Genomic DNA, 24330 nt, shown 5'->3' with positions numbered 1-24330 from the left:
CACGGTATCATTTATATCACAAAGGTCGGCTGTGATTGGTGCATTTCGATCCTCCTATTGTTCCATTGTTCCGGCGAGTAGCTGTTCCTTCAGTGGTCCGCTGTTGTACCGTTCTCCTGTTGTTGTGTTTCTTGATCGTGGGTATCCATGCTTCAGGAATTTCAATTCCACCATCCCGACCTTTGTGATATAAATGATACCGTGCAATCAGTCGACCTTATCGCCTGAAGAAGACTAGCAGTAAGCAGTCGAAACGTCGCGATCTACATCTCAAGTGACTACATCGTGAGACAAACGATAATACACTTTATTATTGCATCTACCACGATGAATAACAACAACCTTTTCCTCGATATTTTTCAGTAAAATAGTTCAGCTGGCTAACTTCCGAGGAAACTAATAAAACTTCATTACTGAAATATAGTTCAACTGGCTAGCTTCCGAGGAAACGTAAGGTAGATTTTAATTATGAAAAGGAACTCAAATGACCTGATAATAAACTATTTGTTTTCTCAATTAAAGTCAGTGAAACGGCGTTGCACATGTTCAGGTGTACAAAGAATCGGCAATGTACAAAGTAGAACAATAACTTAAGATTTCTAGTTGTTAACTGAAAAGAGGCTACTGTTGGGTTTCTTCTATAATTTTCCAAATGATAAAGAAATGCCTGTGCAACGGCGAATTTTCTCAAAACAAGGGATACCTGCACATCTGATCACATCTGTGTTTCCCAGATGGAACTGTACTTATCATTGATGGCAGTCACATGAATGTATGTGTGGTAAATGTTTTCCATAAGTTCTGTTCACCACTCATGTTTGCCTGTGTCATCATGCTGAGTCTTATTACCAAGGGAAAGGTGACTGTAGTTGGTAGTTAGGCTACAAGGGCAGTTTTCAAGCAAATTTCCAGATCAGCCAAAAATATGGTTTATCAGGGGCTCATCCTTTGTCTTCTGTTTGTCCTTTGGTTCCAGACCAAGAGTGTTTTTTTTTGAGGGGGGGGGGGGGAGGGGGGGAGAGGAAATCTTGAGATCCCAAAGAAAAACCCTCAGATCAAAAATGATAATCAACAAAACTTAACCCACATAAGACTGGATCACGTATCTGAAACTAGCTAGGTCACATTGGTAGGAGGCAAGTACTTTGACCACTGCAGTATCGTTCCTCCCTACTCTGAAGAGGGTTTAACCCATAACGTTGATTTCTTTGTGCTGCTATTGTCAAATAATTTCAATACTGACACCATAACACAGTAGCTGATCAACAAAGGTTGTGAAGCAAATGCTTAGCTCTCTCTGCACTGCCCCTTGCTGTCCCTTTTTTGGGAAATATATGAGATCTAGTGAGATTTTTATGGTACAATATTAGAGAAACCAGGTCCTGCAATATTGGATGTTTAGTAATTTTGCTGTCACCTCGAAAATTCTGATCAGCACACATAATGCAATAGTTTTAAGATGGCCACCAGGGATTTCTACACATCACATATATTTTCAAAGCGACGATCATGGTATCAATGAAATAAAAATATTTAACTTTTTCATGATCTCAGCACTTGTGTAGGAAATGTTTGGCTCCAGTAGGTAGCGGTAGTTTAGAGGTTTTCATTTTGTTTGTGGTGCTGTCACCTGCTGTCAATGTGGAAAAAATATCCTGCCTGGTATCTTTAAGAGAGATCTGCCACTATAAAGTTTACTATTATACCCTGGGTATGAAGCTTGAAATTTTGAATGATCTAACTGATTACCTTACATCAGGATGCCTGCATACACCTGGGCGCACATTTATGTCAATTCTGGAAAATTCATCCTTCTCCAATATACTGACATAATTTATGCATCACATTGTTCTTTTTTATTGTTTTGTATTGTTCTAGGATTTTATTGTTACGTCAAAACACCCACAATGCTATGGTTAGTTAAGTAAGTGTGAGTGTTGGTCACAGCCTGTATTGCCAGTCTTCTTGGTTTCTCAGATGCTGGAGATTTTTTCAAGAGCATGACCATCACTAACAATTGAATCAGTGAACAGATTGCTTTCTTCCAATTTTGGATTATTATCATGCTGTTTTCCATGGATGTGGTAAAGAGAATGAAGAAGGCGTGGAATGCCTACAAAGACGAGGTGGTAGAATAGTCTTGAATACTGCCCATTTGTCCACCGAACAGATAGTTACAAGTCTGTTGGAACACTCTTACAAGAAGAAGAGAAAACCAAATTGTTAAACTGGTTGAAAAGTGTCTCAAGGGAACAGCCCCAAGTTATTTCGCCAAATATTTTCAACTTAGAAGACATAATATTCATGATTATGATATTAGGAATAAGAACAAATTGGTTATTGTTAGGGTAAAATTAGAATCGACTAAAAGAGCGTTTTTTTTTTTATAAAGGGGCGGATATTTTTAATAATTGTATATGAATTTAGTTCCAGTCTTTTTATCTCTTTTTATATGTATATTTTTAGATTTTTGCATGTTTTATATTTTATTTTACTAATTATTCATTTATTTTATGCGGAACCCGCATAAAAGAACAAGTGGATTAAGAACGCTCAGGCTGAAATTTGGTCAAAAAGGTACCATATACATAAGAACACATTCAGCCTGAAAGATGAAAATTGTTCTTACATACAACAAAATTGGCTGCCAGTTAGATTAGAATAACCTACTATGGTACAGTACTAAATACAGCACTAAGTAGATCAATATATGAGCTATCCATTAATTAATTAAAATGTTGTGCTTGCATATTGATTTCATCTGTTGGTAGTCTATGCAGTATTTAAGAACACCTTAAGAACATTTTCAGGCTAATTTTGCAGAAACCACCTGATATATAAGAACAAAATCAGCCTGAAACCGCAAAACACGTGTTCTTTTATGCGGGTTTTTACTGTAACTGAAATGTTCATCCTGCATAAATATGTTCATTATTCTTATTGTTCTGCCCGAGTATTATATCCAAGCCGCCAAAGGTATGGAAAGAGCTCAAAAAACTGCACTCCCCCTATACGTTTTGTAGCTTGGGTTGTAACCCTCACAAAAAGGAAAAGATCGTCCATGCAGGTTTATCATGATGTCTTTGTCCGACGGGGAAACTCTGGCATTGTTTCTCGGTCTTTCTCACAAATTCCAGCTTGGCACCAGCCTTTGAAACCAAACTCCGCCCTTTCGTTTCTTACTATTCTTATCCAGGTCTCCTTTAGTCTGCCCCTCTGACATTTGCCTTCAAGGGTTGGTCATGTACATTAATTGGTAACGGCCTTCGTGTCGTCAATTCTGTCTGTAATCACTCATAATTAAACAAATTTGTCAATCAATCGTAGGATTACAGACCAAATTGGACTCCACTCAGCGCTTTCACCATTACTAATAGATAAACGGGCGAAAAAATACATAGTTGACTTTTTTATTGCTAATGAAAAAAAGGCATATATAGCTATGGCTCTAATTCTATTCGCGTTTCTGAAACAAAGCCTGTTAATGCTTGTCTGTCTACCTCGAAGAGACTTAAGTGTTACAAAACCGACCAAAACAAGCTATTAGTAACAATATAAAAAAAAGCAGTTGTACGATTACTTCCTTAACGTAAGTTATCTTAGAATCCTAGAGCTCAAGAACAACTTTTCCTGTCGAGAAGAGGATGTTCACTCTGAATTACGTACTTTCACAACTATAATGCTCGGCAAACAAACTTGATTGGCTCGAGCGTACTGAATATTGCTAAAATTATCATGAGGATTACATATCCTTCTATCCCATGGATGCAACAGACACAGTTAAGACGTACTGACAATGTTTTTGTTGCAAACCCTGTAATTTGCATCAAAGCAAAATCGTTCTACACGTAGCCTACACTGATCAGAGGTTTACCCAGCGTTAATATTTTATGATCAAGTCCAGTTTCTCATTCTATGCCACTTGTAAATTTACTGGCTACTGTTTTTCTTCGGACACGGAAAATAACATCTATTTCAAGGTCCTTGAAAGAAAGTTTCGTTCTTAACCTAAATTGCTACAAATCCGTTTCTTATAAAATACAAATCAAAAGTAATGATACAACTTTGGCGATTTTCGAGTTGTCTGTTGCGACCTGAAGAAGACTATTTATTTAAGTAGTCGTAAAACAAAGCGGTCTTTTAAACACCTACAAACGGGTCTATTACAGCCAGCACTTCTTTGGCGAGTCTGAACGCCTCTTGCGCTTGCTGAGAATCTTGGAACACATCAGCCGGAACCTTAGGTGGCACCTGTTTGTCGGGGTACCGAGTGGTGTCGTAGTAGTCGGACAGCCTAGCCACCAGTGTAGTGACATCTGGTGCTCCTCGCAGCAACGACAGATCATAGGCCAATTGAACTAAGTCGTGAGTATTAAGCTGCCTGTCCACGATTCCGGAGAAGGCGTATAGTGCGGCCTTGAGAGCTTTCTCGGCAACTTGATGACACTGGAAGCAGACAAGGTAATACAGTGGATCTCGGGCTGCCAAGAGATGTTCAATGGAACGGAGATCCTCTTTGCTTTGACGCATCCACATCTTGGACAAGCGTACGTCGGGTCCCGTGTAACGTCTCCTAGAGTGTGATGTGAAACCGGTGAATCTCGGGTTATGTCGACGAAAGTTCTCGTAGCTTGAACGTTGTCTTCGAGCTTCTTGATCCCACTGCTTAAAAAAGTCTGAAAAATCTGGCTGCGCCCTTGCAAACCCTTCTTCACGGCCTCCTGATCCACCTTTAGAGAACTTTTCGACCTCGTTTTGTATGAACTTCGTCACTTCATTTGCAATTTCTTGCATGTCCATTTTCTTGTCAGGGTGCCATCGAAGGAAAAGTCGCCTAATTGCCTTTTTGTATTTGTCTTCCGGAAGTTTGCGAATTTCAGCCAAAGCTTTTCTCACTTCTTTCAACGCGTTTTCCAACGTTCTTGGCTTGGGAGGTTCGCTTGCACCTTGGGAAGATGTTGATGATTCCGCTCTTGCTTCTCCTGGATTTTGGCCACTGCTTCCTGCGTAAGGTACAAGGTCCATTGTGTCTGAGACAGACTCCTCCTCCATTTCTTCGTCTTCTTCCTTGTGAACCTGCTCTGGTCGTTTGATCTTGTAGAGATCTAGCACATCCGCCTCTTTCTTCTCATCACTGCCGACATCTATAAGGTACCTGCTAAGAAGATTGCTCTCTCCTCTCTGTTTTCTCTTTGTCTTGTCTTTTCTAGATTTTGCAGGATGCGACGTATTGAGCTTGCGAATGATTTGTGCATAGATATACTTCGGACCCTCTTCGGTGGAGTCTTCTCTTTCAAATGCAACAAATTCGCCTGGTCGAAAATAAAAGGCGTCATACTGTACGAGAAGTTCTTGAAGCTCTTCGGGTACCTCTGAGCCAAGTGGTGGTTCCAAGCGTTTTGTTTCAACTGCTTCCATATCTTGGGACACACCGTTGTTGTCAAGTGTGGTTGAAATGTCATCAGGAGATCTGCATTCAAGGATGGCAGCCAGATGTAACCAGCTTTCTTCATTGATAAGGCAGCCGGTCAGATAGTAAATTTCTCGACATATCATTCTGCATGCATTGCTAAACTCCACACCATGTCGGAGGAATATATGCTTTTTCCCGTCCTCCTCTCCTACAAAGCAACCAGAGTGCTTGAGACGCTGACTTTTTGGAATTACTGTGTTAGATCGATTGTCGACTAACTCTGTGGACAACACTTCCATGCAACTGATGGTAAGCTCCTTTTGGAATCTGCGAACGTTGCTGCGGACATCTTCTGTCAATTTCGCTTTATCGTACTGACACTTTAAGATTCGAAGAATGCCAGAGATAAGCTCCTCCGAATACAGAATCTGTCGCAGACGATTCGTAGCCTGGCATTTACGCTCTAAGTCAGCTCGGCATCTCTTCTCTTTACTCTCAGGATGAAGTTCTTCCCTTATCAAAGATGCCAACGACTGTGTCTTCAAGTGGACAGGCAAAAGGCCAACAATGTGGGGAGGGTGTGCAAACGTCAAATTGTATTTGACCAGTTCGTCAAGGAACTCGAACATGGAATCTGCCATTCGACTCCTGAACTGAGGGCAGTCAAATACGACCAAATCCGTAGAACGTCGAAGCGCTTGTCCACTGTTTGGAAGGTAGAGTGTTTCGACTGAAGCTAAAGGGTTGCCCTGCTGATTATCTCCCTTTTTCTCCCGTATGGCATGTAAAGTTGAGAATAGTCCAAAAACAGCCTGTTTTGCGACTTTGATTTCATTGGGAAGCATCTTCTTATCTTGACACGAGGCTCTAAGACGACTTAGAAGTTGGGCAAACTGCACGGGGGTTGCTTCCTCCATAGCTCCAAGACGTTTGAACAAGTGTTCAAAAGTTCCATATTCTCGGGGAACTCTGTAAAGATATGGTGGCAGCTCTTCGTCAAGATGAAACGCCAGCTGGTCACAGCGGACAAACACACGCCCACCCTCTACAAGAATGCAAGGAATAGCAGAAAGCCTCTTGCAAATTGCATCACACACTTGTGAGCACGAGTCGAAAGAATCCCTATTCTGGCAGCTGCTTGTGCACGTGAGGAATTTGTAGACTTCAGTCATGATTTGTCCCAGCAGTCGGCGTTTGGGTTCTGGTTGTTCTCGCTCAACACGCTTTAAGAGGTTCTGCGATAGATTGACAACATTGTCTATGACCTGATCCAAAGAAGGCTTCTTGAGGACCTGAAGATTTGCAAGCATTGGTAGCTCAGGTTTTGGAATGGCCCAGTAATACAGCAGAGATGCGGTCGTCCATGCCAGTTTCTCCTGGGTGTGCGGTATTGAATCCTTAAAGTGGGTAAATGGAAGGATTTGCTCTCGACTGCAAACCAAATGCTGCCTGTGAAGGAGACTTAGCTCGTCGCTTGCTTTTTGACAGGCCACAAATCGGATTGTGGAGAGGTTGCGAAGATATCTTTCGTCGTGCAGGGACGCATTCTTTAAGAGGTGTTTAACAAGGGTCTTGGACTTTTTTTCCAAGGCAGAGAAATTTGACTCAGTCAGGTGTTTTGATTGCATGGCCACTTCGTTCGCAAACGTTAAAAATTGATCTTTGCTGACGTCCTGCTTTAGCCCAACTTGGCGAAGAACCTTCAACCAGCCAGTTTCCTCGGTAAAGGGCTCTGGTGGCTTTGCTTCGCGCGGCAACATAACTGCAAAGACTTTCACGCCTGGATCATAAAACTGTGAAGCAGTTCGCGGTGTTCCATTGGCGTCTGGAATGAATGCCAAGGTTTTCAGGGCATTTAGGACTCTGGAGTGACATTCCTCACTGCTGTATGGGAGCAGTAAGCGTCGTCTAACGTAGGTGAGGTGACACATTCGTGTTGCCTGCGTAAGTCGTGGAAACTGTGGGAAAATGAAGTTGATGTAACAATCTGTATGTGTTTTATCACCAACACCTAGAAGTTCCTTGTACAGGCGGTCCAGCTTGGGTGCAGGTGCTAAAAACACACAGTTGTTTCCTGTCATCCAAACGTCTGACTCATCAATTGGTAAGCCTTCTGGGATGACATTTACCGATCCGACATTGTCAAGGCGGACAAATTCTCCGTGGAAAGTCTTGAAAAATGGCAATCGTTTAACGACCGATGTAAATTTATGGTCCTGTTTCAACGATGTTACGTCGTCTTGAAGGAACTGCAGCATTGAGATCATTTCATACTCGGAAAGACAACCGGAGATATCACCTTCATTCATCAGGTAGTCCAATACTCTCAGTATGTCTTGCGATGAGTTGGGGTAGGAAAGATGCGGTTTGACTATGGTTGCCACATCCCACCTGCCATTACTTGTGATGAGCTTTTTATCAACTTCGTGACATTTAAGCTTCCGCAGTAAGGCGACGACACTTCTTTGACCGGGTGACCAAGACTCTGAAGTGGTCAGGTCGAGGATTACTTTACCTCTAGAGACTGGAGCTAACTTCCCCGATAGTGTTGGAAGGATGGGCCATTTTCCCAAAGGTTCAAGGGAAAAGGTCTCTGTTTTTTTGTGGATCTTGAATAAGAACTCCCACAGTCGCTGCAGCCAGGTATTGGACGGTCCTTCATCTGGATCCCATGGAATCAGAGTATTCCTTTCACACCAACTGCCTTTTGCAGTACTTGGAAGGAGGGAGGCTAATGCGGAGACGTCAAATTTTTTGAGTACACCTTGATCCGCGGCAAAGATTTCTTTCTCAATTTCAAGTAGAGTTGTAGCCAGCGTGTGGTGGATAAATCGAGAACGATAATTTGGTACCAAATCGGCAAAAAGGCTCAGAAACACCTGGTCATCTTCCCGAAAACGCCTAAGAACATCATCTTCAGTCAGCAACAGAGGAAGTCCAAACATTTCTTTCGGAAAGGAGGCAGCCTTCATGCAGTAGCTGAGAAGTAACAGTACATCCACCACAGAACCAAGTGTTGTCTCGCTCACAGGACAAGGTAGTGTGCCGACATTGCTTGGATGTTCTCTAAGAAACTGGAGAACTAACTCTGGCGTAATCTCTCTAACTGTCGTGCCAGCTTTCTTGAAATCGCTGAAGAGTGTACGGGAAGAGTACAGAAGCTTGAAGCCAACGGTTAACAGAGTCCTGCAAAGTCTGACTTCGGATTCACTTCTGACAGTCATGGTGTTAAACAACCCTTCTGACGGAGGCAGCCAGAAACAACGAGTCACCCCTTTACGACCAATCTCATCAGTCTTACAAACAACTTCAGATGTCTCCATCTTTTCATTGAGCGTTTTCTTGGTTAGGGGCAGTAACTTCTCATCTTTGTTGCAAATCATCTGAAATACCGCCTTAGCCAGAACTGTCCACTGGCTTTGGACAGAATCAAAATGCGGAAAGAGATTGTGATACCACCGCATTCCTTCATGAAGACTGAACTCCTTGGAAAAGAAAGCAACTTTCGCGTTCTGCAACCCAGGCAGAAGACCTCTTGCTACCAACATCAGTGAGACATACGCCTGGGCCAAAACTTTGGTCATGATGAAACTGTTCCATTTGCTTCCAAATCCTTCCTCATTTTCATCGCGCAACAAGTTTCGTCGTGCAGAATCTAGGTAAAAATGGCCATTGACATGAAATGGAAGTCCTGTATTTAATGGCAACGGCAAAAAACAAAAGGCCTTGTGTTTAGGTTCATTCTTGCGCATGGAATGGAATGATTGAAGTTTTGACTTCTCAGACACTTTGGCTGCTATGCCACCGCGAGGTAGCAGACCATAATTTCGACCATCTGGAATTTCTTCATTCCTGTCACTTGCCTGGAGACCAACGCTTTGATGAATAAGCCATTTCTCTTCGCGTAAAGTGTCTTCGACAACTAGCGGGTATGTTATTCCAAGCCAGTCAATCTCATTTGTTTTTGAGGCCTTGGAGCTCTTGATGTGATTTGACAGTTTCATACGCTTTGCATCGTCTTCATCTGTTAAATGTGCAGCTACCGAGTAGATCTCCTTCAGCTGGTCGCCTTTAATTTCAGAGAGTGTGATTTTCTTGACGTGATTCAAAAATAGAAGGATTTCTTTTGCTTCGTTATTGAAGACGTTCATGAAGCTCATCATCTTTGAATGAGAAACCTTCTCTTGAGATATTAAGGAATCTGTTGACAGGTCCTTGTTTCTAAGGGGAAAGCGGAACAGAGTTGCGGATGTTAAATCAAAAAGATTCTCAAGATAACCGGGAAATATGTCGCGGTAGTCAGATCTTTCCTCCTCTCCAATTTGTATTAAGCGCCCTGGATACTCTTTCGACGCTCCTGGGGCAAAGCGACAATGAGGGTCCAGAATACAAAGCGTGTCTCCATTCGAGACAAAGCTTGGACAATCGGTGAGGTGATACACAGCGTTAAAACCAATCCCGTACTGTCCAGTTTTAGTAGGGTCGTCCGTTTTACTTCCAATTCCCAGTCTCTGAATTCCTTCTAAATCTTTTTCTGAGAATGGCCGGTTGTTGTAAACACACAAGGCAGGTCCTTGCAATTCCTTCCAATTGTCGCTCAAAAGCCGCTCTGTGGGATGATTGCGAGGGTCGTAAACGAAGTGTAACTCTGTGGCACCTGCGTCGTCTGCGTTCTGGACAAGCTCTTTCAGGATGCCAACGTCGCAAGGATAAGCTTTTAAAATACGTTTTAAGCGATCCGTTAGCTCCTCTCGCTGGCCAAATGATTGCGCAATTGGCCGGGATGTATCGGCCAGCATCCTTGTCCGAATGTCAATGGCTCCTAGCTTGTACGCAAGATCGATGGGCACGTACTTGTGGACATATTTGATACCATCCCTTGCCTTCACCCACGGTACATCATTAATGGCTAATTCCTCAGCGGGTTGTAAAAACAGATTATGGTCTGGTAAAGGAATCTTGCCCTTCTCCTCTTGAAGCAAGAGCTCTGGAGCTTGTAAGAACTCTTCGATCAAAGATTTTGTCACTTTAAATTCTGCCAAAGATAGACATTCCCCGCGCTTGTCCTGTTTGAGTTTGTGAAGGGTACGGATAACGTCTTCGGTGGAGAAATATTCTTTTACTCCAGTGGCTTGAAACAGGCGACGATATTTTTCCGCGAGAGTTTTTGGTACCTCATACAGGAGAGGTTCCCCGAATCGTTTCCATTCGAAAGCGAGACGGTCGGATGAGAGACATTTTCCGTGGGCAAATATCCAACATCTACCTTTCAACTTCTCAACAATCATCTCACCATCTGGTTTCGAAAGAAACTCTTGTAAGTAGTCATATATCCTGCAGAAAACATCTTCAAAAGTGCTGGCTTCAACAGGCGAGGGCGCTACTGCTTGAACAGCATGGTCTAACTGTTCAACGACCTCTTGGACTGATGGCTTACGACAACTAAAGCCAAAAAGATCTCGTGTTTGCATGCTGAGTTTTCCACAGCCACGTCCCTCACTTTCGTCAAGGATTGGCCTTGAAGACCCTGCAACGAACTTGTATTCCTCACTATACATTTCTTTTGCCGGAAGCATGACGTTTCCATTTGTGTATTCATCGGAACCTCTCCAAGGCATGGTGAAATTTGCTGGTTTGTCCAGAACTGGAAACATGCTCACACGCATTAACTCTGATTGCATCCATTCTGTGGGATGGTCGAGTTTATGAAGATGATCATTTATATACTTCACAAGACGGGCAACTCTTTCTCTGGCACCTTGTTCAGCTTCAATACAGTGCACTGGCACCGTGTTTGCTCGCTCAAGCAAGGTCTTCCAGTCAAGGATATCTGATGCCATACCCATCTTTTCAAGCATGAGAAGACGCTCTTTGGTGCAATAACCCGCGCCAAACGGGAATCTCTTTTCATCTTCTGAGAACAAAGTCGCGCCCATACTTCTAGGGGATATAAGTTCTTTTGGAGATGCCAAATCTCTCTCGTACGGCCCACAAGGGATACAACGATTGGTTGAAAGCAAGGACTTGTAAAGTGTAAGAAGATCCGATCGATGGCTTGAATGTCCTCTAAGGCATTCGTCAATCAGGTGAAGCACAATGGAATCCCGTAGATCACCAGGCATCGTCATTATGTTTGGGAAAAAGACATCTTTCAGAAACTTCTGCTGAGTCATTGTTCGCTCTTCGATCTTCTCGATACATCCAGCCTCTTCAAAGCCTTTCCTCGCGAAGTCTGGAAGTTGCACTACTTTATAATCAAGCATTGCCAGGACTTTTTCGCTCTTCGGAATTTCCTGTAACTTCGCGTCTAGATAAATGCATTGGGTTATGGAAAGCCACTCCCTCTCTATGAGAAACAATGGAAGATCGGAGTTTGCGATTCGTCGATAAACGCTTTTAATGAGTGGTGCCCATGCGGATGACTGGAGCGTCTCTGGATTTGGCCAAAGTGAGAAACTGTCATATGACGGAATCTTTCCTTGCTTGTGCATACGCATCGTGTCCTCTAGAAACTGAAAGTAAGCCTGCGATACTGCATCTTCCACGAGGCTTCTGTTCCATGGGACTTCAAAAGGCTGGTGACCAACATCAGTCGTAGTACTTTCCCAAATTCCTCGACGGTTTGACGTGACTGCAAAGTAACCGTTTACGTGCACCGGTAGCCCAGTTGGTATGCTTAGCGGAAGGAAACAAAAAACTTCGCCATTTACAGCTTCCGGGTTTAAGCAGCCACCTTTTCCATTATCGGTGGAAATTTTACCAGCTATTCCAGAGGCAGACAAGACTCCCTGATTTTTACCTTCTTCACTGGTTGCCAACTGAAAGGAATCGCCAGTTCCCAGGCAAGAACTTATAAGCCAGGAGCACCTTTCTTGACTCCCGTCACCATTCTTTGAGGTCACAGCTATCACCTCTGTTAACTTGGGCGGTGGCTCCTTGTTTGCAAAGATGGCATGACTTTGCGTTTTTGTCCATTCTGCGCAGGATTGGAGAAATGTCTTCTCCACTACAGGTTTACCTGGTTGATCTACGCTCGCCGTTTCTTTGGACATCTCAAACAGAAGTCGCGCGTTTCTTGGATCAAGGGCATTCTTTTCCACCTCGAGGAATGTAACCCTTTTTACATTCTGTGTAAACAAAAGCAAGCTTGACGACGATTCTTGAAAAGAATGCACAAGGGATTGTATCTCCTGTCTGTCGTAGATCTTATCGCAGATTTCTCCTCTCTTTGTTCGGAAGGCAAATCTAAACAGAGTTCCTTGAAAATAAAACTTCTCAGACGTACTACTTGGCGAAGTCGTGTCACAGCCAAACAGCCCGTTGTAAGGGAGATATTGGTGGGAAAAGTAGAGTAGACTGTCTGGATTGACAGCCAAATTTATCTTGATTCCAGGTTTTGAGACATCAGGTATATGCGCTCCAAGGTGTGTTCTGTGTGGATCAAAGAACACAGCATAGTTTCTGCTGATGAAACTTGGAACATCAGTGAAGTGGTAGACTGAACTGAAACCAAGTCCAAAGCGGCCGATTTTTTCCAGGTCTTCTTTTTTTGTGGCCCCTGCCAACTTCGATATATTCTGCAAATCGTCGTCCGTAAAAACGGCGTTGTTGTACACTAACAGGGCGGGACCTTGACAGTCTGCCATACCTGATGACAAGACCCTTTCGGTTGGATGGCTGCGCCAGTCGAGAACAAACTGCACTTCAGTTGCACCAGCGTCATCTGCATTCTGTACCAGTTCTCTGAAAACATCAACACCTTCTTTGTACTCGTTCAAAATATTCTTTAGCCTGGTTGTAATTGCCTCGTGAGGACCTGTTTGTTCGATAGCTAGTACCTTCGCGCACGTGACACGCGTGATAATGGGTGGAACACCCAGAAGCTCAGCGGTTTTCGTAGATATGCTGTCATGAATCATAGGAAACTGACTTGTGATTGGAAGCTCTGAACCGCCTTTCCTCAACCAGCCCGCGTCGCAGAATGTGCATTCGTTGCATGGAACCATCTTTAAGGTGTTATCCCAGGTCATTACTGGCACTAACAGGCTTCTATGGAGCTCTGAATTCAGTGACTTTCCATCTTTTACTATCCATTGCAGAATGTCGCATGACAGTTTTCGGTCATCCACTACATTTCTCATATCATTGCTTGCGTCGTGCTTATTCTTTATCATTGCGAGGACACCCAGCAGGTCTGTCTCGTTAAATGTTTCACGAACACCACATTTTTGGAAAAACGAACGGAGGGCCCCAAAGTCTTGTGGAACTGTAAATAGGTAAGGCTTCAAGTCGAAATTGCAAGGTGACACAAACGCCATCTTTGACGGTGATGTAAATCCGTTTCCGTGCCATACCCACGCAGGAAAGCTGGCATCTTGTCCTATGGTCCGAGTGAAGTTAGGATTGTTGAATGCTTCTTCGTAGATCTGCTTTAACATTGCCTGAAAACGATATGTTTCACTCGCATTCATGTCATTTAATGACACAAGGCAGGCAGAGCGCAGCTGTTCTTTAAGGTGGTGAGCGGCGGGTGACTTGTTCCAACCAAAAACATTCTCAAGTGCACGAGTGCATGGCCTGGTGACAAGAGGAACCACTGCTCCTGCAAGATTGGCTTTAGACTGGCTTAGCACGTCAGACGGTTTGAAAAACTGTGCTTGCCGTGAAAACCAAGGCATAACGCAAGGGTAGGTAGAAGGACGATTCTGCATTCGTTGGATCCATCTCTCATTCATTAGGGCCTGAACCAAGGTCTTGTTTGACTCCAGTAAAAACGGGTCAGTGTTTAGAAACTCTAATAGTGCTGATGCTTTACGTGATGCCACATCAACATGGATATTGCATAATGTCTGGGCAACGTGCAAAATGTCTTCTGCATTTGGAACACTCCTCATTCCAAGTTGTCGAAGTGGCTGGAGAATGTCATCTTTGGCGAAGTCGTCATGTGGAAACTTGATGTTTTCGTCTTCAAAAAGTTGTCGCAAAACTTGTTGCTTTGGATCAAGAACATCACATGGAGTGGCCAGCCTGTTACTTCGGGTGACAACAAAGGGCAGGTTTCTGAGGGATGTGGAGAATGAGCCGTCTTGATTACAGAAAGTGTAGTATTGTCTAAGAACCCAGCACATCAAAGTGGAAATCTGCTGGTGACTGTAGAAGTTACCTTGTATACCACCACTAAAGACGGTAGAGATCAGGAAGGTTGCTGGAGTCGTCACAGAGATTTCGAGCCTTTGATGAAGAAGAGTATACGACTCGTGATCCTTTAGATGTATGATTCTGGAGGCGTTGCGAACTGGCACGGAATAAGGAAGCTGGAAACCATATGGAAAAACCGTACGGACTTGCCATCCTTCCATTACAGGAATGAAGGATGTCCCATCAGCTGCGTCAAAAATAGGCAGGTGTAGCAGCAGGCCTCTTTGATCAGAATTGAAAGACTCTGAAGAGAGAAATCTTCGTAGAGCTCGTTTCTCGTCTGCAGAACAGCAGGAAATCATCGAAACGCATCTGTCTTTGCCAAGTGTTTGAAAAATTCTTAGGACGCCTTGAATGTTGGGAGAGGCGATGTACTTGTGTAAGGCATTGTGACGTACGTAAGGTGGAAGGCTTACCAGAACAATGCAGCCCATTTTTTCAAGCAAGGAAACAATCAGTGGCTGTAAAGATAGACCCTGGCTGTGTTGGCTAATAGCCAGACTCGATGTCTTAAGCTTCACTATGCTGCGACGTCCCGCAGATGCGTGAGGAATGAGAGGGAAGTCGTGAAAAGGGGAGAGATCAGTAGCAAAAACATTTTGGATCCATTTCCAAACCAACTTCAACCAGCTTTCTGGCGGATGCCCGTTTTTACCTGGATTCCATGAAACCAGATGATCTGCTCCAGACCAACCGGAAGGCAGCATTTGTCGTAGAAGATTAACTGCGATGGTTTCATTAAGTTTGACGAGCTGCAAGGGATGGACTTTTGGATTGTTTGCATCAGAAGCAGCCTCTGACAAATACTTTAGCGCCGTGGATTGGTCTTCGCTGTCAAGGAACTTACTCTCCAGTTTGTGGAAAAGGGAACGCGGATGGGTCGCCGATGAAACGTACACGGCAGCATTAGGATCTCGGCTATACTGAAGCGAACGGAAATCCACAAAGCTTCCATCTGCAAGGGGCAGGAGAGGGACACCCTGCATGTCCTTCAGGTTCTTGTCTACCAGGGAGAACTCAAGCAGCTTAAGTTTCTTCTCCCTTGACGTATTCGTTGCCTTCCAAGACCCCTTGGCCTTCTTTTTTAGCAGACTTCTCAAGTAAGCAGGAGTGATGCTATTCCAGGGTACCGGTGCATACGTTTTGATTGCTTTCATCACGTGACTTGGAACGATCACTATGGCCTCATTAGCTTGTGCCAAAGTTTCCAGAACCACGTCTCTAACTTGATCGGTTGCGTTTGGGAATTCGCTTTTTATTCTGTCAAGGCGTGCCTCGTTAAGGATGATCCACTGGCCACCGTTTGCCGGGGTCCAGAAGACGTTGTTAGTCATTAAAGTTGAAAACATCGACTTCAGCATGACTTTCCAATGTTTCTCTACTTCTTGAAGGTTTGGCCAGGACTGGTAAACCAATTTTGCCTTGACCGGAGAATCACCGGTTTCTTTTAGATTGAGCAACAGATTGGCGTAAGCTTGACTTGCGACACGTTTAACCAGCGATACATTCCACTCAGCGGTTGGATCATCCTGGCAGTCTAGTCCTGGCCATTTAAGACCACGTCGATTGTCGGTGAGGCCGAAGTAACCATGAACATGAACTGGAAACCCAGTCCTGGAATCAGCGTCTGGTGGTAGTGGCAAGAAGCAGAAGATCCTCCCTCCAGTCGACGAAAGAGCTTGACGTTTCGATTCATTCAGTGGTGTAGCGAATCCCACCCAAGGCAGAAGGCCCAAATGTGATGACAGTACTTTAAGATTTGAGTCTCGAGCGTCGACTTGATGGTAAACCAGCCATTTGTTTTGCACCACCGTACCTCTTGCATCTAACTCTTCAACAGCTAAGTGCAAAGAAAGACGTGTATCTTGAATTGTCCCCTTGCTTAACAATTCCACCTGAGTCAAAAAGTGTTTCTTCTTTCGTCTGACCTCTTGCCTGCAACTGTCACTCAATCGAACGGTGAAGACGTGCCTTTTAACGTTTCTTTCATCAGTTTCAAACAAACCTATTTCTTCAATGTTCTTCAAGAAAAGGAGTATAACAGAGGCTTCTTCTTTCAGCGCACTGAATAGTTTTCGCACTTTCTCCGCAGTGTACGTCTTTTTGGATAAATCTGATGCCACACCTCGAAGTGGGAAGCGAAACAGAGTTCCATTGTAAAACTGTTTTGAAATTTTACAGTCCAAGACATCTTCGTACGGCCTGAACTGATCTGGACAGACATCAAGAGGTCGATCCTCGAGAGAAAATCGCTGGCCTGTTTCGTTCCTTCCAAAGTGCGTTTCATGCGGATCAAGGAATACTATAGCGTCTCCACTTACGATGCTCGGAAGATCTTAAAAAAATTGATGGAAAGGTTGTTGCTCAGCATATATTGATTTTGTTAAGAATTACGTATGTTCAATATTAACAAGTACATTAAAAGCTGGCGTGTTCAGTGTTTGCCGCTTCTGCTGCCGTCTTACAAATCAAGCATCTCCGTGCCAAAAAATTCAGTAAATGCGACAACGTCATACTGTACAATAGGGACCTTTACGCAAAACAGGACAGCAACGGCAACGAGAACGTCGCTAAACAAAAGGTTTAATGAGCAAAACAATGGCTGTGCACGTGCGTTATAATTCTTGGTACATTTCTTTGTCGTCCTTTGTAAAACAACAACGTGAAATGACCAAATTCTGCGTTGTCTGGAGAACGTGAACCACAACGGCTAATTTTTCGTATTTCTATTTGGACCTGAACGCATTCGTACAAATGCAACAGGGGCAAGTTTTAATACCGACAGACACACTGACTAGTTTCAAATGAATGCGAAATTCCATAATAAAATAGAAGCAATTTTTTTACTAGGTGTCGCCCTCGCCGTCGCCGTCGTATATGCGTAAGGTCCCTAATATCATCATCATGTGGCAGCTGGGCCAAGGATTTCCTTTAAAAATATATCTTTAGGAATTTGAGCCACTCCTAGTTGTAACGATCCATACTCCCCAGTCTATACTAGTTGTAATAATTAACGCATGCATTTAACAAGAAACATGTTCGTTGCACAATTCAGGGATGGATAATAAGTAATTCAGCCCTGTTCGCATGAAACCTGTCTCGAGGGCGGTAAACACGTTGTCAAGAGCAATGACCGAACATGTATGCAACCTGCTTATTTGACGACTTTCTGACAGGACAATAAGCACCGGTTCCCCGTAAGCTACATTTCCTAAAGCTCCAGGAAACCAAAACGTGTTCCCCAAATGTAACGTGATTTTATTCAGTAGTAGGACCTTCTTTTAACTTATTTAAACCTTCTGGGTTGAATCCGAGTCGCATCTGAATTTTTTCCCACAAGCGGTCAATCAATCATTTATCAGTTACCCTTTCAAGAACTCACCCGTCATGTGATAAACAGAGTTAAAGCCTAAGCCAAATCGACCCACTTTTAACGGGTCATATTTCTTACTGCTTCTCATTAGCCTCTCCAGGTTTTCCCAGTCACTTTCCTCAAAGAGAGCATTGTTTTGTGCATATAACGCAGGACCCTGGAACTGAGCAAGGCTGGGCTCGCACAAAGAGTCCCTTCCGTAGAAGCTTGGGCGCGAATCAAGGAGGAAGGATACCTTCGAGGCCCCTGCATCATCTGCATTCTGAATAATTTCCTAAAATATGCAAAGAATTGAATTGAATTAGGGAATTGAACCAGAGTACTTTATTGTTACTTTTCATTATTCTCATCTGGTTATCCACCAATATTCAATTATTTGTTTCTCTGTAACTAGGATTTCTTGGTACGAAGATTAAAATGTTCAAATTCCTCGGTCAATTTTCAGTCCGTATTGAAAAATGCTGCTCTCTCGAAAAATATACAGATATAACAATGGCGGTATTTACCTGGACAGACGACTAATGCGTCTCCGAGGTATATTTATCGCGTCTTAAACGTTTTAGCCTGCGTCGCAAACAGTCTAAACCGCCGGATTATACACGTGCGGCTGCATCGCAGGTTAAGACGTCTAGGTAAATACGAAAAATAAGATGCATTGTCAAACGTGAGACGAAATTAACAATTTAAAACATCTAGAAGACGCATTAAACAGACGTATCAAACGTCTTAGACGAGTAATTTGTCTTGGTTAATACGAGATCAGCGTAAAACAGACGTACTTATCTGAACTGTGAATCCGCTCAACAACAGAATTTGAAACCAAGCGACCGACAGACAGCACCTCTTACAATAGCTTTTTCAACACGAATGTTTTGTTTCTCGTATTTACCTGCACGCACTTAATATTAGATGCATTATACTCCTGAGACGTATTATACAGTCGTCCTTCGTAGCAAATACGGCCAATGCTCAATCGATTTTACATTTAGGCTTCAGCTTTTGCATTGTCACATCAGAAAAACACATACTACTGTTTGAAGCATCTCTTCACTGTTATTCAATTTATCAGGGGCCCAAACACTATGGTTTTATTATTTAACCCTTTCACTGCAGGTTAAAGTAACTCAAATGTCAAAATATTGAAAAAAACAGGTCAATGTTATAGGAAACAAGTAATGAAGATAATTGTCGACAAAAATCAAATTATGTGGGAGTAAATGAACGTGCCTAGATGCACGACCCTGGTGCAGTTCTATGTTGTACATCTGAATATTATCTTGCGCCACTGGTTCAGTTTCTGGTGCAGCAAATGTTAAATTAAAATGCAGTGAAAAATTAAAAGCGAACGAGAATAAGCTACCATCGATTTGATATGTGTTTGAATGTTTCCCCAATAATGAACTTCGATTTGCAAAATATTAATACTTAACTGATGCATAATATTTAAACATCTTTTTAGAAACGATTGGGTAATGTACTCAAACCTATGTTTCGTTCTGTGAAATGTAACCGAGCCTATGCTACTAGCCAAATTATAATCATATCTTTTGACAATTAGCCAAAGGGTTCCAAGCCAAATTGTGCCTCCAAACATGTAAAAGTTCTTCTATGAAGAACTTTTAGAGTACAAGCTACGAACATGCTGAGGTTTCATCATTGTTTCTAAAAGAACAAGAATCCTCGCGTTGGTTATTTTAAAGATCATTGAATACCTTCAAGATTTGTCCTCCATCCGGGTACCGGTCGAGGATGCTTTGTAGAATGTGAGTTAATGGGGGTCGCTTCTGTCCATAAGACCTTCCTATCATGAGCGAGGAAAGGAAAAATTTCAGTCGTGGTTAAAAAACACTCTAGACAAAGCATTGGCTTTGGGAAACACATTAAACCATCGTTCACTACAAAAATCTCGCGCTGCTGTCGTAAGAGTCAAGTTGAGGCCGTATTGTTCGATTGTGCCCGTAAGTCGCTGAACCCTTTGATGTGTATTCTATCCGTTAAAACGTCTCTCTTACGACTCAAAACGTACCAAATTGTGCAGTAACCTTATTGTTATTTACTATTGCTTTTTTCAATTTTATCCTTTGACATTCCCATTTAATACCGAGAGCTAACCGTAAACAGGTTAACCTGAGTGCTATTCAGGCTAATCTGAGGGATATTTAAGCTAACTGGAGCGATATTTAGGTCTAAATGTAGTCTGCAGTCTCAGTACAAATGCCAAACATCGTGGAAACATTATACCATCGGTTATTCATGCTGTACAATTTTAAATACAATCACGTCTCTATCTTTTCAGCCAGTTGTCCGATATTACTACGACCAACTGCACAACTTTCAGCCAGTTGTCCGATATTAATACGTGCCGCTCAGACAATGAATGATAGAGTCGACGGAACTCGACGTGGCCCAGTAAAGTGAGCTCGCCAAGAACTTATCAGCACTTTCGAGACTTAGGACAGCGGAGGCAAAATATTACGTGCTGCAGTCTCTAAAGTTCCAAGCTCTGTTCTCACTTTTCTAAAGCTAGCAACTGAACGCAAGACATACAGCTTCCATGTGTCGGTTTTGATACTTGGTGGCTGGGTTGAATTTGAAATACAGTTGTCCTTTGTTTGAAGGAAGAAGGAAGGAATTAACAATTGGTCGCCGAAGGCAACTGATTAGCTAAGTTAAAAGCAGCAGATCTTTAAAGTACTCTAAAGCACACTAGCTTCACATCTTCAATTTCAAACATAAGTACAAAACTAATAGCGCCTTCTCGATGAAAACTGAAGAAAACCTTCGCGTCTCCTTCTCGGAATGAGCGCGTAGACACGACTGTACTTATTGCAAATGTCGATTGACACAAAATTGGTGAAAAACAATAAAAATTTGCTGGAAAATTAATAGCAGCAAACTTTCGACGAACTTAATATTGTTCAACAAACATTTGAAAAGTGCACAAAACTAAAATGTAGTCACATACCTTGAATGCGTGGACGAGCCGCCATGTTCTCATTCGTTCATAATCGTGCTTGGGTAAAAAGTGTGTCACTGAGTTAATTTAACTTTCCAACTGAAAGAAGAATAGGTAATAAAAACTTGAGTATGAATAATTTTGAAAAGAACTAACTTCTTTAGAGGTAGAATCTTTAAATCCGAGAACGTAAGAAGGGAACAGATATGGCCCACGATCAGTCAATAATTCGACAATAATGGAAGGAAAACATGGCATCACAGTGTAAATTAAAACAACGTCTTTCTCGTTTGCATATCAAAGAACTATCATTTCGTTCATCATAGAGAAGTATTTTTACACGCTTCACTTAATGCATCTACGTTTATTTCTTCATTCAACTTTAACCAAATTGACACCTGAAATTTGTGTCAAGTAAGCCACAAGAATCGGTCGAAACCATGATTTCGATCCTACGAAAGCAGAGAGGAAACTAGTTTCATTTATATAGTTATGCAGAGCACTGACTCTTCAACCGATGCTCATTTAAGGAATTTAAGTAATTGGTGCCCAGAGTGATTAGTTGTTCAAGTTTTTGCAAGACGTTTTAGAAGATCAAATAGTCCTGGTCCGTTTTCAGTCAAACGATACTGTGCTCGAGGTTTCAACATGGCCGTACTGCCTTGACGGAGAAACAAATATAAGTTATCCTTTACTTGCGACTTTGATCATCATGTGTCGGTATGGTTCTTCTCAGACGCCAAAAGCCACGAGGAATTTGAGTTTAGATATAAATCAAACGAGTCAATAATCCTCTTTACAGCACTGGGTTCGTTTCCGGATCTTTGAGAAGTGAAGTTATGGTGGTCCTGTTCAAACGAATGCAGTTTGACAGATGAATAATTCAAGATGTAATGTTGTTATATTTTGCTCTGTTTATCCGTAGTAAGATTCCGTCAAGAAGACAAGGTTGTCTTCAGAATGAAAATAAAATCTTCGTAAATATATTGAAACACGCCACCTCTTACTAGGCCACATACTTTTGAAGTACACCGCCTCTCGCTTCCTGATAAAACAATTTTAACAGTTTATGGTTCAATTTTCCTTCGTATTTTTAAGGATGATGATGGTATTTAACATTATTTTATAAAAAGAACCTCAGCAATGATATTAAACTTGTCGAATTCGAAGTAAGGTCAACGCGCTGATTAAAGAATGTAGCCCATGATTTATTATTACGTTCCGGCGGGGCATTCTGAAGGCTCCCATATCCTCGTAGTGCATGTTCAGTTGTTCAACTCGATATAAGCCCTGCCGGGATATCTTGCAGTGAGTAAAATAGTAAAAAGACTGGACAAGTTAAAATTCTGATGGTCACTTTCATAGAGATCAGTTTGCGTGAATTATTGATTGTTTTAGTAGAATAGATTTAACTGTTTGCCGCAATTCTGAGAAATGCAAGAATCATGAAAAGTTTCTAAGAAAATAAAGTTCACGATATTTCAGCTGCTGGTCCTGGGCGAATGAGCCTATATCAACTATATCTTCTGACCGGCTGTGAGCAAATTCCTGTGAATATCTGACCAAATCTTGAAGCAGGCAGCAGCAAGGACCAAAGTTCAGCGTTGATTTGGACGTGAAGACTATGTTGCCGTGCGAGGCTTCAGCAGATTGAAATTTAACAAGTAAATCAAGCGCGACACTTACCTTTTATAGCGTGACATCCAATTTACTCTTTAAACTTGAATTCTTTTAAACGCCGGCTGCAAACATTCACTTCTTGCCTGCTGTGCTGGCGCTTCGCATTGTTAAGAAGAGCAACTCATTCTTTGAAACACAAGTGAATTCTAAGAAAAGGACAAATCTCAGCCAATAACATTGCAGCAGAAGAACATTTGCAACTTAACCGGAAACGAATTCAATTCTTGGAAAGCGCGAGTTTGATTCTTGGAATGGATTGTGCTAACTTCCGCAATGATTAATTTGTGAATGTTATGTAAAATGCAAAATTTAATTTATGACTGGATGTATTAACGCGGACTGCTATGTAAAACATGTGGTTTTGACCTACATGTCTGTTACGCGTATGCATTGCTTAAAGGTGGAGATTTGTGCGAGTAAAGGACTATCAGTCTAGAAATCTTTGGCGGGGAAATTACAACCAGATCGAAGTGCGTTATACAGCATAATAGACCATAATCACACTGATTTCCTCGTGATTTGCGCATGTAAGTGACACACTGGGGGTCAAAAACACTTGTGTGACACGCACGTGCATTGTTCGTGAAGTTATGACAAAGAGCATTATATTGGAGAACTTTCGACTCGCACGTGATCAGGTCGTGCTCCTTGAAACCGCGGCAAATTTGTGCGCCAGCCGGCGTCAAGCAAACGATTTATTCGCAGTTTTTTTCTCTTTTTGAGTTGGGAGGTATAACAAAACAGGACTGACTGATAATGATGATTGTAGACTACTTCTGGAGGTAGTCTACAATTTCCGAACTGATTTTCCGGAAAATTACCGTTCCATTTGACTTTCAACCGAAATTTGCGGATTTTTTTGCTAAATGGGAAGCACCCAATGTTGTGTTCTTGGGCAAGACGCTTTACTCTCACAGTGCCTCTATAAAATAGGTACCGGCGAATTTAATGCTGGGTTAACCAGCATCCCATCCAGGAGGGAGTGGTTATACTCCTGGGCGTTCATGCTACAGAAACCGGGGATAGGTGCCGTCCTGATGGGCCACTTGACTCGTATACAGACTTACCTAAAATTATATGTGAAGCGTGAATTTTGTAACAATTCGTTCGTGAAACGGAATAACAACCCATCCTTTGCTACCCTATATATTCATGAGTATTGACACCTCTCTCTATAAGACGGACACCGTCGGGACTGGCACCTTCTTAGAGAAATGTCTGGCTTATAGAGGGTCGAGGTAACTTGACAGTAGGAAATTCCGAGCTATTGAAGCTGAATCTAAGCGCAATGATGAAAATAGACTCTGTGTATAAATGGGTGCTAACGACTTTAATGCTGGGGATAACCCTGGGATGGATTAGCATCCCATCCAGGGGGAGTAGAAATACTCGTAGTAGCTTTATGCTACAGAAACCGGGATAAGCTCCGGTCTTATGAGCCACTTGGCTCGTATGCAGACTTCACCAATAAGCCATTGGTTAAAAAACCATTGTATCAAAATCCAGGAGAAAGGAGAAAGACAGAAGGAAAGCCAGAAGATGGAATACCATTGCTTTGGAAATTCGAAAGAGTAGAGCTTGTGTCGTTTTTATTTCACCCGGAGGGACTCCAGTTGATGGTGAAAATAAGCCGGAGATGTACGACACATGAACATCAACAAGAACATGTCTCATTTTGATACTCTTAAAACTTGTCACCTAAAGGCTGGT

At 42.5% G+C, this 24330-nt stretch overlaps 1 protein-coding gene across 2 annotated transcripts; it reads right to left on the bottom strand.

Moving 5' to 3' along the window:
• Positions 1-1004: 1004 nt before the first annotated feature.
• LOC145483357 (sacsin-like) lies at positions 1005-24115 on the bottom strand. Of its 2 annotated transcripts, none has more exons than XM_081461858.1 (5): positions 22627-24115; positions 20950-21039; positions 19697-19785; positions 17994-18258; positions 1005-16946 (listed from the first exon to the last, which is right to left on the bottom strand). In XM_081461858.1, exons 2-5 carry the CDS (start codon positions 20972-20974, stop codon positions 4141-4143), a joined length of 13185 nt encoding a protein of 4394 aa, XP_081317984.1. In that variant the 5' UTR covers positions 20975-21039; positions 22627-24115; the 3' UTR covers positions 1005-4140. The 2 variants fall into 2 exon arrangements, with proteins under 2 accessions (XP_081317984.1, XP_081317985.1); XM_081461859.1 differs by lacking the exon at positions 22627-24115 and adding an exon at positions 21636-22612.
• Between the last annotated feature and the right edge of the window lie 215 nt (positions 24116-24330).

This window comes from Orbicella franksi, chromosome 4 (assembly GCF_964199315.1).
Source record: "Orbicella franksi chromosome 4, jaOrbFran1.1, whole genome shotgun sequence".
NCBI lineage: Eukaryota > Metazoa > Cnidaria > Anthozoa > Scleractinia > Merulinidae > Orbicella > Orbicella franksi.
The sequence above is the reverse complement of the archived record's forward strand: the minus strand, read 5'-3'. Positions and strand labels throughout refer to the sequence as shown.

Bases quoted from the DNA above. Each gene is read 5' to 3' on its own strand.
- LOC145483357 (XM_081461858.1), bottom strand. From the start codon at position 20,974: ATGGCGGCTCGTCCACGCATTCAAG. The intron at 18,259-19,696 runs GTATTCAATGAT...TGCATATTTTAG, and splicing joins ATGGAGGACAAATCTTGAAG to GAAATTATTCAGAATGCAGA. The intron at 16,947-17,993 runs GTGAGTTCTTGA...AATTTTTTTAAG, and splicing joins CTCTGTTTATCACATGACGG to ATCTTCCGAGCATCGTAAGT.